Source organism: Centrocercus urophasianus, unplaced genomic scaffold, assembly GCF_019232065.1.
Source record: "Centrocercus urophasianus isolate 14NV4802_14NV808 unplaced genomic scaffold, USGS_Curo_1.0 seq_9, whole genome shotgun sequence".
Taxonomy (NCBI): domain Eukaryota; kingdom Metazoa; phylum Chordata; class Aves; order Galliformes; family Phasianidae; genus Centrocercus; species Centrocercus urophasianus.
The window spans coordinates 34,478,948-34,497,323 of NW_024885532.1; the positions used below are offsets into that span (position 1 = coordinate 34,478,948).

The window sequence follows — 18,376 nt, forward strand, 5'->3', positions numbered from 1 at the left end:
TTCAGTAAGAGAAACAAATGCTTTTGCTGAATTGATGCTGGCAGATTTCTGTGATTAAAAAAATGGCAAAAAGTGATCTTGAAGAAAGGAGTGTTTACTTCACTGTGTCTTCACGTAGGTGATGGGATACCAGACGCCCTGCTTTTTGAGACGATGAGTACTTTGTGATTTACTGAAAAGCAGTAGAAAAGCCCTCAAGCAATTGTACCTACTCAGTGTTTTACTCACCATTTTGTAGCTTGCCATGTACTCTTCACTAAGACAGGTCTGCTAAAACAGACAATCTTCACTTTGAAGACCTCTTCATTGTCAAAAACGCTGTCAACAAGCCAAACATTGAATTCTCCTGCTCTCCTTCATTTTCTTGGAAAGCAGACTTCCCTTTGTCTAACTCACTGCTGAAATGTGCAAAATTCAGTTTTGATCATTCTCCATACTGTCTGTAAACATTCACCATGTTTTGCTTGTGTTTCTGAATGATGTGCCAGTACTGTTAGGGGGGAAGACAAGAATGGCTGCTGCTTCCCTTCCATGAGAAGGAACCAACAGCAGATGCCTTGTTACTGTTCATTATGGTGCAGCAGTTGGGGAAACCATGCACAAAACTGGCAATAAACAGCCATTTTTTGATGGGATGAAACTTCAACATGGCTAGAAAACAAATCATCTTTTATTCGTTGTATTTAATCTATTCAAAAGAAAAAAGAAAAAAAAAACCAAACAAACCTACTTTAAGGCTGCAATCTTTCAGGTGTTCCTGCTACATAACGTGCACTGTGTAACTGACTTCCTTAGGCAGCATTATTTCCTTTTGGGGTATTGTCATGGAGTTAACTAGATCAATCTATGCCTGTGACAGGGGGGCAGTAGGTCCCTGCCCCCCCCCCAGCCCCACAAAACGGGAAGGGAAAAGGAAAAGGGGTAGGGAGATGGGAACTGGGCTCAAGGAAGGAACTAAAAAACAGTGGCAACGATCTATGGAGGAAAACTTATTTTACTAACTATGATATCAGAATGCAAGATAACACAATATAATACAATCTAATTGAAATTGAGACTAATAAATTAAATAAGATAGGAGAGAAAGAGTTCCTGAGAGCGAATCAAACCTGAAAAGCTTGGAAAGGCTAGGAGAGCACCTCCAGCACCCACTGCCAGGCAGTAAGAGAGCGCCCCACCAGGAAGGGCCAGATCCCATGGCTTCCGTAAATGCATGGGGGAACAGGTGCCTGGAATTGGAGCATTAACACTTCAACTCCCAGTGCACTGCATGATGTTACGATGCGGAATACTGAAAACCAAAAAGCATAAAACCAGGACAGGTGTCACACTGTCCTCCCTCAGATGGGACTCAAACCCAAGAATTTAGCTTCTAAAAGTGGTTTTCTGAATTGCCTAATGCAAGTGACAGAATCATAGGAGAAATGATAACAGACGGATAAATGAGTGTTTTCATAACAAAACCAGAAGACACACTGTAAGTCCATACCAACGCTTCAGGAATTTTAATAAAGTATTTTAAATACATGTACATGATACACGTAAGACAAAAAAATTATTTTTAAGTAGTATGATTTGAGCTGCCAACTGTATTTCTTTAGAAATTTTAGTACACATGTATCTTCCAAAATAGCAAACCTGACACAGCCAAGAAAGGAGCCTCCTGTTTTTATTTAAAGCAGGATTAATTGCTTCAAAATCTGGAGATTTAAAATTATAAACATATTATGGGAAGATGACATCTGAGGATTTAGGTTGGAAAGTTGGTTCAGAAAGTCGTATAAATCAAACCAGTCCTTGTCTATAATCTACAAGGTACTGTGAGGCAAGCCCATTGCACATGGACCACAGCTATCTTCAGCTATCCATTTGCCCAGATGCCATATTTACTTTGTGTGGACTACCGACAAAACTGTGAATATGTCTGCCCTCTCCTCCCCCGCCCCCCCCCCGAAAAAAAAAAAAAGTGCAGGAAAATAATTAGCTCTGACTCTTGAGCAGATGCAGGACAAGCTCTTCATCCTCTGCCAGAGAGAGCCCCGTATCCAATGGCAAAAGGTGATCTTCCTCTTGGCTGAATTTTGCCTTCTTTCTTTTCTGTGGCATTTCTCCTGCTGCTACACTGTCACTGCGGCTTCTTCTCTTTCTTCCACTCTTCTCCTCAAGTTCTCTACAGAAAAAAATCAATTACTCTTTTTTAACAACTGTGGTAATCAATATCATCATGTAATCAAACAATTCATTTTAAACAAGGGAAATTTATGTCAAGATAAGAGCAAACAAAATTACAATCTAGAACAGTAAAGCAACAGAAGCTGACGAACTCTGCATGCCTAAATTAGAATTGCTCTCAGACCGAGGTGGTGCTGAATGCTCTGCTGTCTTAATTGATTACAGCATATCAAGATATCACCATCAGCCTTATCCAACATTTACCGCCTTATTCAGCCACAGACAACTTGACAAAGCTGATTTAGTGATGTGTCAGTGGACCCTGACATGCGTTCAGGATCACCTATAATAAATCTGCAATCACAATAAAAAGATGAGAATTGTCATTTCATTGGCAAATCCTACCCTTACTTACTGCAGTTTTGATTTGAGTCCATCTCATCCAAGCCCCTCTTTCCCATTTTTTCAAGAATAAGTCCTTGGAAGCTATTAACCACCTCTTTGCCACATGAGGCATTCCCAAACTCAGTTCCTTTCCCTGGTGAATTTCTGTTCCTTCTGCTGCTTTTGCTAAGATTGGAATGAATTGGCATTTGCAGCCTTCAATCTGGACCAAACAGCTGTGTATGTTTTAAAACTGCCACTTCTGTCACATGGCCAAATGACAGCAGCAACAGGAAAGCCCAAGCACACAGCTTTCACTGAATGACCGAACTGCAGAGGCTGGAAAGGAACTTCTGGAGATCATCAAGTCCAAGTCCCTCCTTAATCAGGTTCCCTACAGTAGGTTCAGCTCCTGGCATCCTGCACTATGGATGGACCTGGGCTTCGAGTGCAGCTGCTGTGCACCCTGGTGCCACGCTTTAACACAGAAGAGGAGGAGCACCTGGTGGCCATGCAGCAGGCTGCTCCCTCTCTGCCCCACCTGCTGCGGAGGAGATGCGAGCTCCTGCTCACTCATCACAACACAGAGACAGGAGGGAAAATCCAGGAGAAATACCTTACATTCTCACTGTTAAAACAAGTGATGCAGCCTACATTCACATGGACCTTCCCCTTCCACACCAGAAGAACCAGTGTAATGCAACAGCTGAGGACGACGCGTTCGAATACTTCCCCTGAAACTGGGACATTTCATAGGACTTCACATCTTGTCATTTTTGAGCTGTCATTTGCATGGGGGTGGCTTTTCAGTGCTCACTACCGATGTTTATTTTACTCCTTTTCTGGCACAAGGACAGCTTTCTCACTCTGCAGTGCTCAAGACGCTCCGTGAGTACAAAACCTACCTGGAGAGTGTGCAAAAAGACCCTCAAGCCCTGCTTCCAAGTGGCCACTGTAGGTTTGGGATTATGCCCTTTTGATCAGAACAGATTATGGAGGTCTGCTTTAAAAGCAGTAATGCTGAAGCTTCATTAAGTAAAAGCAGTCCTAGCTTGTTTGCAAAAGAGCCAATTATTTCCAGCATTTGAATCGACTCTGAAGCCTGCTTTGCATTCCTAATTGACTAATGCTTCATCTAGGACACCAGCTCAAAACATCTCAGCAATTAAAGCAACAAAGAAATCTCACAAGTTAGGAAACAGACTTTAAACACCAAAATTTCACTTTGCAGTTTAGATGTTTGCAAGGCGTCAAATTTAAATATAAAACACATTCAAATGCAACTGTGAAGCTTCTGATTTCTTCCGCAAACAAAAGAGCAGTGACAAGGATTTTCACTGTAGGCTTTGAGGTAGATTGTGCTGAGTCAAGCTGTTGTTATTATTGAGGGGTCATGGTGCTGGATTAATAGTGCATCCTAAATATGTATCTACACATCAGCAGCAGGAGTATTTTCACACTAATTTAACCCCTACTACCAGGCTGTAAACTACAAAGTGAATAAGGAGGAATGTGTAACACAGGAAAATGGCAGAGAAGCCACTGAGTGATGAAGAGAGCTGTAGGGTTGTGTTTTCATGATGCAGAAAGTAGACCCTGTTCAGGGCCACCAGCCCACCCCACAGAGCTGATCTTTTATCACTGGTCACTTTCCACAGGCATAAATGGCCCCTTACTCCTCAAATACCCACACACTGATGCCAGCTGGTGTCCACTGCAACAGCCAAAATAAAATAAAGTAATTCTGAAGTGAGTTATTTTCTAACACAAAAATGTAGTTAGAAAGCAAATCCACAATTCTGATCCAGACCAAAACCGGTGTGCCTCTTTGTCTCCTATTTACAACACTTAAAAAGTGGCACGTACAGCTGGATTACAATTCCTTCCTTCCACCATCTGGTGCAATTTAGCTTTTCATTGCTGCAGCAGCCTGAGCTGCCCACATGGGCTGAAACTCCCAATGGAAAGATTTACTGGGCTGTGTTTACAGAGCAAAGAGGTACCAAGAGCTGATTTGTCAACACACGCAGTAATTTCTGTGGTCGCCATTTGCACAGCTGTAACAACAAAGGAAGGTACTGTCCTTTGACAGGTAACTGTTATTACACAAGCACTAAAAGCACACTTTACGAATCCAGCCCCTGAAATGAATACCAGCGTAGATGAAAGGCATCTGGACAACAGGGATCATCTACTTGTAACTCAGACCCTGACAACAATACACCAGGAAACTCTCTTAATTTAATTAGTAACAAATAATCACCCAATTGTCTTTTGAGGACATACCAAGGGGAAAAATAGCTGTTAATTCCCAGTATTCAACTTGCATCTGGACATCAGATTAGATGGATGGACCACTCGCTGGATAAGGAATTGGCTGGATGGTCACACTCACAGAGTTGTGGTTGCGGCTCAATGCCCAAATAGAGACGGATGATGAGTGGCGTTCCTCAGGTGCTGGGACCAGTGTTATTTAACATCTTTGTAGGCTACAAAGAAGTGGAATTGAGTGCACCTTCAGCAAGTTTGCAGATGGTACCAAGCTGAACGGTGCAGCTGACATGCAAGAGGAAAGGGATGCTATCCACAGAGACCTGGACAGGCTTGAGAGGTGCGCCCGTGCCAGCCTCATGAAGTTCAACAAGGCCAAGTGCAAGGTCCTGCACCAGGATGGGGCAATCCCAAGTACAGATACAGGTTGGGTGGAGAACGGCTTGAGAGCAGCCCTGAGGAGAAGGATCTGGGAGTTTCAGCTGATGAAAGATTTAACACCAGCCAGCAGTGTGCGCTTGCAGCCCAGAAGGCCAACCATATCCTGGGTTGCCCTTCATATTCAAGGGTCTGCCCTTGTTCTCCATATCTAGAGAAGTGTGACCAAGAGGGCAAGGGAGATGGCTGCCCCTCTACTCTGCTTTCATGAGACCCGACCTGGAGAACTGCATCCAGCTCTGGGGCCACAACACAAGAAGGACATAGAGCTGTTGGAGCCGGCCCAGAGGAGGCCCACGAGGATGATCAGAGGGCTGGAACAACTTCCCTGTGGGGACAGGCTGAAAGACCCAGGGCTCTTCAGCCTGCAAAAGGCTCCAGGGGGACCTTATAGCAGCCTTCAGTACCTAAAGGGGGCCTACAGGAAAGCCAGGAAGGGACTTTTTGTGAGGTCGTGTAGCAACAGGATGAGTGGAAATGGTTTGAAACTGGAACATGGTAAATTTAGAGTAGATATTAGGACGAAATTCTTTACTATGAGGGTGGTGATGCACTGGATCAGGTTGCCTCCTCCCTACAGGTGTTCAAGGCCAGGCTGGATAGGACTCTGAGCAACCTGGTCTAGGGGGAGGCATCCTTGCCTATAGCAGGGGGCTGGAACTAGGTTATCTTAGAGGTGCCTTCCAACCCAAGCCCTTTTATGATTCTGAGAGGACAGCTTGAAAACAGAATTTATGAAAAGGCAAAGTTATCTATGCAGGCAGCAGCTTTTTCTAGTTGCCACCAAGCATAGGAAGCGAAGCCATTGATGGGAGACTTACCAGACAGCGGTGGTCACTGTTTTGAATGAATGATGCAAAATGGGAAAAAGCTCAAGAAAAAGCTGTGAATAATATGCAAGATCTGAAACTTTGCTCTCTGATGTGTTTTAAACTGTTGTTTGTTCAGTTTATCCAAGAGAATGTAAATATATTAAAAAAACTTTTGTTCCTGGATGTTGGATAAAATCAGATCAGAAATCAGGTTGTATCTCCGAAGGCAGCAGCATATTTCAGAATGTTAAGACACTGAAAGATGGACATACAGCAAATCAAAATGGTTTGACTGATACTCTGGTCAGCTCCAGCTAAAGCAATTTCAACCCTGACCAATGATGATTCAGTGTTTTTGAGGATAATTTCAGTTTTCAAACTGTTGTATAAACTCAAATTGCTCTGCCTTGATCCACTGCATGGAAACTCCAGTGGTCTGGGGCTGGATTATTCTGCTGCATTATGAGCAGCAATGCAATGCCTGTGACAGGAATGGGCAAGTCAAGGGCTGGTACAGCCTCACCCATCCAATTTGAATCTGCTGTCACCTGTTTACTAGAACCTTGGGGAAGTAAAGGTGGACACAGAGTAGAAGCAAGACATTGATGATTTGCTTTGGGTGCTTCTTCCCATCAGATTCTGTATGCTTTCCATGCAGTAATAAAAATAGTAAGCATATTGAATTGCCGGTTTGATTTTGGTTTGAATATTTTTTCTTGTTTCAGATTGTAGTACTTCAGCTCCACAGCAGACTCAGCCCATCTTTTGCTTTTAGTACAATTACACTGGTATTTCATTACAAATAGATTAATCTTCCTTTTTTCTGCAATTGTTTCTTTTTTACAAATCTAGTTTGAGTGGTTTTGATTTACATCACTGGAATGGCCGGTAAAGGGAATAACACTGTGCAATATATTTTCATTACCATTTCTCCGTACTGTAGCATTCTTACAGCAAATAAGAAAGAAGCTGCACTGGGCTTTGTGAAAGGGACTGCAGTAATTAATCTTCATTAGGACTGCTGCCATGGCCTTGCGAATTAAAATTTATTACGTGGAAGGAAGTTTGTGGCACAACATGTTTGATTAGCAAAATGCCAATATTTAAGAGATAAATTATTGCTAAATTTTATAAACTGTATTTCATTAACAGATTCATTCATTATTCACACATGCTTCTTCAGGAAAGAATCTGTGTCTGCTGTGTTACAGTCTGGGACCTCAACTCATGGACTGCAATTTGGTGTCAAGGACAGCTTGTTTCCAAGTGCTAGTAAACCTCAAGTCCAAAGCAAGCTCTGATAAATGACAACTGAAGCAGAGCTGGTCTAGACAGCTTGGAGTTGCTGTTGTTTAATCAGTGGCAATGTGGCTGTGTGTATGTCAAATGGCTGATTTTAAACCACAGAAACCTTGCAGAGCAGAGGTTGCCCAGATCTTGAATCATAGAATGGTTTGGGATGGAAGGCAGATGTAAGGAGATCTAGTTCCAACCCCCCTGCTATAGGCTGGGACACCTCCCTCCAGACCAGGTTGCTCACAGCCCCATCCAGCCTGGCCTTGAATGCCTCCAGAGAAGGGGCATCTACAACCTCACTGGGCAACCTGTGCCAGTGCATCACCACCCTCACAGTAAAGAATCTCTTCCTAATATCTAATCTAAATCATAGTAAAGAATTTCTTCCTAACATCTAGTCTAAATCTACCCTCTTCCCATTTAAAGTCATCTCCTCTCATCTTGTCACTTACTAAGAGTCCTCCACCAGGTTACCTTAGGCCCCCTTCAGGTACTGGAAGGAGATAAGGTCCCACAGAGCCTTCTCTTCTCCAGGCTGAAGAGCCCCAGCTCTCTCAACCTGCACCCCTCTTTTGGACAATTAATTTTCCTCTTACTTACTAGAGCAATTATTTTCTAGAACGATTGCTTCCTATTTTATTTCTCCTTACATCCCTTGTCAAAATTAGGTGTCCAAAAAACGCGTAAATGTGGCACTGAGGGACACAGTGGTGATGTGTTGATAACTGGAATAGATGATCTTAGAGGTCTTTTCCAACCTTAATGTTTATGTGATGTTTTAATTCTATTAATACTAGATTCTGAAGAAAACTGCAACAAAAAGTTATTCTTACTTCTTCAGCCATACATGTAGAGCTTACAGCCAGGAGGTTACCACTGCACACAACAGTAACATGTGTTCCTATTGAGTCTGTGGAACAAACTTATTTTTGCTGACTAAATAATGTAAAATTTACTTCAACAATGTAAATAGTTATATTAAAGTTCCTTCTAAAACAAGTTTTGAAAAAACAGTATTCTATATACAGTAGTAAGAAAAATACTGTCTCTCTTTAGAATGGGGATCAGTACAACATACCTTGTTTACTGAAACAAATCATAGAATCATAAAATGACTTGGATTGGAAGGGACCTCAAGGATCATCTAATTACAATGTCCCTTCTATAGGCAGAGCTGCCAGCCACTAGATCAAGTACTAGATCAGACTGCCCAGGCCCCATCCAACCTGGCCCTAAACACCCCCATGGACGGGCCACCCACAACCTCTCTGAGCAATCTGTTAAACCCAGCAGGCACACAGCTCTTGCACATTCTGCCCAAGTGGGATGGGGGAGAGAATCAGAAATATAGAATTATGAGAACCTGGAAGTTGAGATGTAGTTTACTGGGTAAAGCAGAAGGTGTGCATGCAAACAGTGGTGAAACTGTGTGTATATACACATGCAGACACATACCTGTTTTCATACATGCATATGCATACGTATTATCTACGTATATATTCAATTTCTAATAGGCATACACGAAACACGCTTCGATTTCACAGTATATAGATTAAATTCTCTACTCTGAAATATGAAAAGCAGTTCTGAATAGGTTCAAATGAAGGGAAAATGATGACAGATCTGTGATAAATAGTCAAACAAATTATTTCTATAACTGAACTCTTTCTAAGATAAGTTTTAGTATAGACTACATCAGGAACTACATACAACTTAGAATCAGGTTTACATACAACATCAATATCCAGATTTAATGTACTCAAGAATGTATTAAAAAAATGTAATTTGGCCATAATTTTCAAAACTACAGCACAGTGCACAACCGAGTGGCACTGACTGCTGACTTGCATGTCAGCTGCTGAATTACCATAAAATCACAAATGAAACTGTGTCTGAACTAAGATATTTCTCCTTTCCCCACAAGTTCATGCTGATCTAAGAGTTAACATGATCAGTTACACCTAATAAAGATTTAAAGAAGGTAATGATGAGGTCAGTCACAACTTTCTTCCTTCTCAGCATTTCTATTTAAAGAGATTGAGGGATTAGAAATATCAGAAACTTAATTTGAGTACAAAACTGGTTTTTAAGAAATCCAGACACTTTTCTTCCGCTCTACTCAATGCACTTAAATTTTTCACCTCATTAACAATTTACATTCATAGCCTTACACCAATATGAAGAATGTTTCTAGATAGACAAAAATTAATCTCATATTATATGCTTCATGCCATTTAATTACTCAGATTATAGAGGTAGAGGGAAATCCCATTCAAAGGCAAATTTAACTAACAGCTCATATAGCTCCTCCAGTTTGAAATAAATGCTGAAGGTGGGATGCAGCGAAATTTCTAAGTTGGAAAGATGTGGATTTGATGGGTGGACCTGGCTGTGAGATCCTACACCGAATGTAGTGACGAAAGGCTCAATGTCCTGATGGAGACCACTGACGGGTGGTCGTACAGCAGACAGTTTCTCCAGAAAAAGGCTGTGGGAAACTGTATCAAAAGCCTTGCTAATGTTCAAGTAAACAATACCCAATGTCTTTCCTCCTCTAAGCATGTCAGCTTATCACAAAAAGCAATCAGGTTAGTCAGGCAGAACCTTCATTAACGTATGCTGACTGGGCCTGATCACTGGCTGACTTGTAGGTGCTGCATGACGGCACTGACGGCGCACTGCTCCATAACCTTCCCTGGCACTGAGCTCAGACTGACAGGCCTGAAACCTGTGTTGGCTTTCCTGAGGTGTGTTACCCCAAGAAACAGCTGGGACTAGCTAGGGAGAGCTTAAACCTCAAAACTGGGGAGGAAACATTAAAATTAAAAAATCACCCCAACTAGATTACAACTCCCAGAGCACTGAACGGACAGGGCAGATTTACACAAGCATTTTACTCAGTATTTTAATCAAGGAAGCAAAAGCAAATTGCTTTGTCATCATTCAATGAATGCCAAAAATCTTTAAGTCAAGAGGGTTTGCATGGCAAAAATGAGCTGACAGTGCATGGGAAAATAACAGAATTTATGATTTAGTGGACGATTTGCAAGAATGCTTTTCAAAGAAGTGAATATTGCTAAGATTTTAATGACTATCGGCTACACTAAAAAAGAAAATCACAATATGAAAGAAACTTGTTTTATTGGATGTTCCTTGGCTCCTCTTAGTTAAAACTTTAAATATGACTTTTACATGGGTTAATCTGAAAGTAATGCCTCCTATTTATTTCCATGGAAACAGAAACAGATACAAAGAGCACAATAACACTATCTGATAGAGCGAATTCTTAGCTAAAAAACTGTATGTTGCTCGGAAAAATCTGCACCAGCAGAAGAGACCCACTGTTTTACAGCTGCTATGATTGCTGCCAGGAAAAGTTGCCTAACATGGTCCATCTTTCAACAGCCCAAACTGATAGAAATCAGAAGATGTCAAATCCAGGCTATGGGATGGATGTGGTAGGACAGTCCAGCCAAGATTGGCAGAGTGCTCCATGGTCTTCAATTTTACTACCATGTTGCAGGAGAAAGGTTGTCTTCTTCTCTGATCTGACTCTGGAAGTTTAAGCCTTCAGCTTAATTAGCACCATAATGCAGCAGTGAGAGCTGATCCAGGTTCGAGGAAATCCAGCAGGATCACTCCTTCCTACCCCAAAAGACAGTGCACATCACTTTACTCACTTAGGGTTGAGTTTTGAACTTTTTCTTCAATGGGGAATTCACATGTCACAACTCCACGCACTGCCATTTTGACACCAGCTCATAGTGGTGACACCACATCTATTCACCAGTAATGATGCAATCCAGGAAACTGTCACCCTCAGCCATGTATTGGTTCAATAGGTCCTGACAAAACAACATAGTGTTGAGCAGAGTAGAACAACAGTGTTCTGTTCCTGTATGAGCATTCATGGGACCCACTTGGCACAAACTTTGCAATATTCCAATACTGCCAGTATTGGTTCCAATGCAGTGAAACCAATTTTCAACCCTGTAAACAGTTCCCTGGTCATAATAATCTACTGATTTGTGGCTGAGAAGATTGAGATGCTCTTCATTTTGTGGTGTGACAGCTCTGCATGGCCATCTAGAACGTGGCTTGTCTTTCACATCACTACGTCACTGTCACCACAGCTGAAAAGTGCCACCCACCACCTCACCGTGTCAACATCCATTGTTTGGTCTCCACAAACATTCAGCAAGCATTAATTAATGCCAGAGGTTGCCATTTTTTCAGAAATGCAGTTCCACACCTTTGCTTCATATACTCTTTCACATCAGATGCCATTTTGTCAGACTGTTCCTCTGCTGCCATCTGTCTCGTGGCAACAAAATGTAATGGAATATTGGCAGAAAGGTTCAATCTCTACTGCCATTCCACCACTATCTGCCTATGATGTCATTGGCAACATAATAAAGTGGGAGGCATTGCTTTTGGAACAGCCCTTGTAGTTAAAGTAGCTTCCACACACAATCAGGTTTCAAAGACCAAATGAAGTCCAACCTTCAAGATAAATGACTTTCTGCCATGCTCAAGGCTAAATTCATAACTTAAAAAGTAAATTCCATTGGTAAAACCCTCCCAGATTTTAAGTTACCTTTTAAATACATTGACACAATGTAGGTAACATCGTAGCATGGAAAATGTTCTATCATTACGCTTCATTCCAAAGTAACCTCCAAACGTACCTAAAGTACATGTAGTAAAGTAAACCTGGCAAGACACAATATATGGTAGAAAAATAATCCATCTCAGCTCACGTTGGATCATACACAGAGAATATTTTTTGTTCTCAAAATTGCTCTTTCCATCCAAGGAAAGATTGGTCTTGAATGTAATTTTGAGATAAACAAAACACTGTAGGCATCCAGATGTTCCAAGAAAATGTTCCCTCTAAGGTAATTCAGCTCAGGACAAAACCAGTAAAATGACTATACTGCACCTACAAGGTATTAAGTTACATGTATGTAAACTTGACATACTGAAAAATATAACCAAAAAACCCAAACCAAACCAAAACAACAACAACAACAAAAAACCCACAAAAACACACACACAAAAATCAGTTACCAAGGAAATGCTGCCTAGTGGACAGAGCACTTGGCCCTCAGGGTACCTGAGTTTTATTCCCAGATCTGTGTCATCAGCTTGGCCTTAAGTTACTTTGTGACACAACACTCCTGTCTGCAAAAACCATACCCATCTCCTTTGCACAGTGTTCTGAGATTTGCTGAAGAAAATATGTTAGAAGGTTTAACTCCTTTTTTTCCTGTTCATGTGCACTGCCTTTTCCATTCTACTTTATAGGAAAGGGAAATGACCAAGACCTTTCTGTGAGCTGACATTCTGATTCCAGAGGGCCACGTCAACGGCTGATTCCAAAAAATATGTACTGATTAGAACCGCCAACAATCTGCCCAACTCTATCAGTGTTTATCTTAAAACATAGCAAATCTTTCATCTAGCTGACATCCTTGAGGAAGGGATTAATATAAAAAGTGATACATGAACACTTTATAAAAGAAAGATCTCCCCTAGTAAATTGTTACTTAATGATACTGAAAATATACTAGGCAACCCCCACCTAATCTTAGTCTGACTGCCCTCATAACTTTTTCAGAATATTTATTAAACAGTTCCATTACAAAACATGGTTTTGTTGAGTCAGCGTTTCCTAGCTAAGGCAATCAGATGAAACAATGCTAAATCTTGTTCATGAAATGCAGCAATGAAATACCTTTCTCCTACACTATGTGTGCGACAACTTGTAAGTAACTGGAAGTGCCTGAGGTAAGGAAGTGTATAACAGGTCATGCTTTGACATCAGGTTTCCTACGCTTGGTTGCTGACAAACCCTTCCCATCACAGCACTAGTACAGTGCTTAATGGATTCCAGGAATCTGCCCTTTAGAAGCAACATACTGACTAACAAACAAGTACTGCTTGATGGCCAACTTCTTACCAAAGATATCTTTCAGACCTTTCCAATAAACTTCTATTCTTCTTCCAAGAAACAAACCATCAGTGACCACCTCTTACCTCACAATACCCTGTCCACTATTTTTTTTTTTTTTAATCTGGAGCAAAGCATTTCTACTGAAGTCAGCTCAGAATTTGCTCTCAAAGGCAAAACAACAGAGTGGGCACTGCTACAAGTCCCATTAGAATCCTGAAATACTTCTCCTGGCTCCTTCATTAATCTTCCACATAAACCAAAATTCCTAAATATGCTGTTGTTCTACTGCTTATCTTACAGCTCACATCAGCACAGAGATGGTCCAAACCCCACAAAATGGGGTTCCACAGCATCTTCTAGCTCAAATGACTGTCTTACATCCAGGCATTACTCATCAGAGTCTCGTATATTAAAAAGACAGTATTAGCCATATTTCTGAAATTATCTGGGGGAAGCTGAGAATACAATTTCATTACATTAACCTGATCCTGCTCCAAGCAATATAAAAATACCACTAGAGAATGCATTCATCAAGTATAGACAGATACATTTAAACTCTCGTAACACATGAAAAGCAATCTGCAAATCCTCTTATACAAACCTCCTCAATAAATGCTGAATCTTAAACCTCATTACAGGAGAACGTTTTAACAGATTACACTTCTTCCTCTCAGCAAAAGCTAATGGGCAGAGACAAGATGTCAGAAATACAGTAGGAACTGGAAGAATCTTGTTAAACACTGGTTTCTTGTTTTCTGCCCATTTTTAGAAAGCTATTTTAATGTTTTACACCCAGCTTTTTCACTCATTCTACAAGGAGTACAGATAGTGAATCAAGAGAGAGAAGTGAACACACAGAAGGAACTACAATTTCGTTACAGTTACCTTCTTTCACTCCTTGCACAAAAAAAAGCAGGAAAATTATTGATGTACCCATTCCTGTCAGTTCTACTGACCAACACACTGGTGAGAGATCTACAGGGGATATGGCCACCAGCTGCTTACTTAGGGTTATCCAGTCTGTAAATCCATGTCCCAGCACCCTGTCCTACACAGCATCCCCACAGTGTTCACTCATACTAGGGCTAACAACAGTAAGTAGCTGCTTAGATATCTGATTCAGATGTGGAAAGTAAGATTTGTAAACCCAGACAGCTAGAACAGGGCAAAATAAAGATCTACACTTAACAGCACTAAGTGTCAATAACATGCTTCCGCATCTGTAACACACAAGCTTTTTGTGAGAAACACACAAATGGACTTGTTGCTGTGAAGCAAATGACAAAAACCACACAGGACTTCACTCAGTATCTTTCTCATACAGCTTCACAAAATGAAATAATAGCTTTAATATAGATTTGTCTTCAGTACCCACCTCACAAACAAACTCTCAAATATTAAGTAGTGGAAGCAACAGGATAACTATAATGAATTCCTAATATGTAAACACATCAGTTTCTAAAAAACATGAATACTACAAAATCAATGAGGAAGATATGTACGTACCTATAGCTGTCTTCACTTTCTGTATCTTGTTCTTCATCAGAATCTTTGTATTTATCAGGATCTGGGAGACTACTTGGATCAAACTCATCTTCACTTCCACTGTGTGCAAGAACAGCCACTGTTTCACCTTCAGCCTGCCAGGTGACAAATGGAGAGTTACAAGACAAGCAAACACATCCACAACCCCATTAACAGAGACACTATAACAAAATCCATTCACCACCCTTGAAGGACATCACTAGTATACCCAGGAAAATGAAATCGTTTCTGTAGTCATCAGTGCTCTTCCTTCAAGACTATTAAAGGCTGAAGAATATTATTCATAACAAAGCTCAAGGATTTACATTCAATTTCTACTTTCATATTAAATCTACCAAATCTAAAAGATTTTGGCAGCATCTTATTAACAGTCTTCTCAAAGTGTTTAAGACAAAACTCCACTGTCCCACACAAACACTGGCAAAGAGAGGTGAGCTTGAGTACACATTAATCACTTTTGCAAGGTGTACTTCATAAAATACAGTGATTTAAAACTTAGGCGGTCTTCCATGCCAGTTAAAATGCAAGTGCTAAAATTTGAGTGGAATTAACTGTCCTATGGGAGTTTCTGCCACTCACTGCAAATGATGTGCAGTCTTGAGGCTCCTTCCCACCTCCGCTCCCTGGGGCTCAGCTCCCCTCAGTCTTGCAGCCCTTCTTTGGAAGGCAAGTTTCCCCACAGGTGTTGGAATGCCACACTAATTCCTTCATGAAAAGGGCACTTCATAAAGATTTTGGATGATAAAATAAATCTGACTGCACTGCAAGTGCAGGCTCTGCTGCACGCGGTCCTGACCTAACAGCACCACTGTTGTAAATGTTACTGCTGTGAATGGGCACTAACAAAGCAGACAGTTTGGAGGGCTGTGCAACTGCATATGCACACAAAAACACAGACAAAAAGTTTACAGGCAATTTTAAGTGACACAGACCTGAGATTCACACATTCTTACAGTGAAAAGCAAAAAAAAAAAAAAACCAAACCAACTCCACAAAAACAAACAAAAACCCCAATGAAACTATAATTAAATACATCACTATCTTCTGTTTACATTTCTAACCAATATCTTCACAGATGAATTTTCAAAGCAGCACTCACTTAAATGATACTTTATTCTATGAATAATTTCACATAATTAAATATTTAAAGTTAATTACAGTTGTGATTTTTCACTACTTCCATCTATCTCCAGGCCAAAGTTTTAAAGTACACTGTTCTCAAGTGCATATATCTCACCACAATAAACACAAACAAAACCCACATCAAATTCCCTTTCTTTTATATTGGCACATATGGTAAGTGAAAGGAAATGAGCTGGTGAGGGGTAAGATCAGTCACCACTGCAAGGCCCTGTTCAGCAACACTTCTACAATGCACTGAAAGCAATGAGAAAGGGCAAAAAGCCAGATTTGCTATTAAAAGGAAAAAGAAAAAAACATACAAAACATGCACTTTGTTCTTGACTGTTATAAAATACAAGTAAAGGTAATTGCACAGCTGGGTGTATGAAATCACTAAGGGTATCATCAGACTCAGTAGCACTGTGAACTACTGGCAGTAACACAGGCACTGACTGAAAAGCATGGTGGTTGGCAGGAACTTCAGGCACAACAGTTCACAACAGAATTAAAAAATACAACACATTTTTTGCTTTGCAACAATATCCTCCAGTTCAGCTCTTCACTTGAGCTACTGCATCTGTTCTTTCAATACAAGTAGTATATACAAAATACATATAAAAAAAAGCAGAAGAGAAACATTATTCAAAGCTGTGATATGGAATAAAGTATTTTTAACATGTATGTGTGACACTGCAACAGAAAGCCAACATTTATTGGCAGTCATCTTTTAAGATGTGGAGCTCTTGGAGCAGGTCCAGAGGAGGCCACTAAGATGATCAGAGGGCTGGAGCTCCTCTCCTATGAGGAAAGGTTGAGGGAACTGGGCTTGTTTAGCCTGGGGAAGGGAAGGCTCCAGGGAGACCTCATTGTAGCCTTCCAGTACTTGAAGGGAGCTTATAAACAGGAGGGGGAACGGCTGTTTATGAGGGTGGACAGTGATAGGACAAGGGGGAATGGTTTTAAACTGAGACAGGGGAGGTTTAGGTTAGATACTAGGTGGAAGCTTTTCACTCAGAGGGTGGTGACGCACTGGAACAGGTTGCCCAAGGAGGCTGTGGATGCCCCATCCCTGGAGGCATTCAGGGCCAGGCTGGATGTGACTCTGCGCAGCCTGGTCTGGTGGTTGGTGAGCCTGCACATAGCAGGGGGTTGAAACTCAATGATCATTGAGGTCCTTTTCAACCCAGGCCACTCTGTGACTCTATGATTCTAAGACTGCTCTTAACATGCACCTTCTCAACTATGTCAGCAAAATGTTGGCACTGCATAAGTTCTTAAGTTCTGTCTGGAGCAATGAAGACAGGCTGAGAGAGCTGGGGCTTTTCAGCCTGAAGAAGAGAAGGATATGGGGGACTTTATAGTAGCCTTCCAGTACCTGAAGGGGGCCTGCAGGAAAGCTGGGGAGGGACTTTTATAAGGGCATGTAGTGACAGTACAAGAGAAATTGTTTGAAACTGGAAGAGGGTAGATTTAGACTACATATTAAGAAGAAATTGTTTACTGTGATGGTGGTGAGACATTGGAACAGGTTGCCCAGAGAGACTGTGGATGCCCCCTCCCTGGAAGCACTCATGGGCAGGCTGGATGGGTCTGTGAGTGAGGTGTCCCTGCCTATAGCAGGTTGGAACTAGATGATCTTGAACCCAAACCATTCTATCATGAAAGTATTCTATGATACATGTACATGTGAAACAAACACTCACAGAGCAAACCTTCACTTTCATTATGCTTTCATATTCACTTTTCCAGCAAAAATGTTGCAGAGATGTATTCAAAGTACTGCTTACTATTACAAAAGAAGTAATTGGCAAAGATGCCTCTAATTCATCATAAATCATAAGATCATATTTCTTATGAGCACTGCCTGTTACATATTCATTAAAATATTTGTATGTCCCTGAAACTGTTAAGAACTTTAGCATGAACATTTATCATCCAGAGCTGAACAACTCATTATTTTTCACTCTTTATTCAAATTTTTATCAACCAGTCAGGAAGAATAAATTCTGTGATTTCATATTACCACAACAACAGGAGGAAAAAACGTCAAATCACAGCATGAGGCAACACCTGTAAAATTCTCTAGATAAAACTAACAAACAGGATGCAATTTAGAGAATTGCAATTGGATCCTTCCTAGAGCAAGCCCTACCAAAGACAATACGAACTGAAGAGCAGATTTGTACTGTCTGTAATTTATGTCTAAGTTTAGGTGACAATTTGCTTTGCAGAATGATTTATAACGAAGTTCTACTGTGGGCAGAAAGCTATTCAATCATCGAATCAGGCTAGTCAGGAAAGCAGGATTCAGTGGCCCTTACCTTGCTATTTTCATTCTGCCACAGGATAACTAGCTATCTTTTACCATACCAGACAGGCT

The 18,376-nt window shown here is 41.0% G+C and overlaps 1 protein-coding gene across 1 annotated transcript in view; it reads right to left on the minus strand.

The window, feature by feature from the left end:
* Positions 1-1,482: 1,482 nt before the first annotated feature.
* Positions 1,483-18,376, minus strand: part of DDX10 (DEAD-box helicase 10) — a 163,061-nt gene continuing 146,167 nt past the window's right edge. Inside the window, exons 17-18 of the mRNA XM_042839055.1 lie at positions 14,836-14,969; positions 1,483-2,170 (exon numbers count right to left, since the gene is read on the minus strand). Of these exons, the coding sequence (XP_042694989.1) occupies positions 1,981-2,170; positions 14,836-14,969 (324 nt within the window). The 3' untranslated portion in view covers positions 1,483-1,980. The remainder of the gene's footprint in view (positions 2,171-14,835; positions 14,970-18,376) is intronic.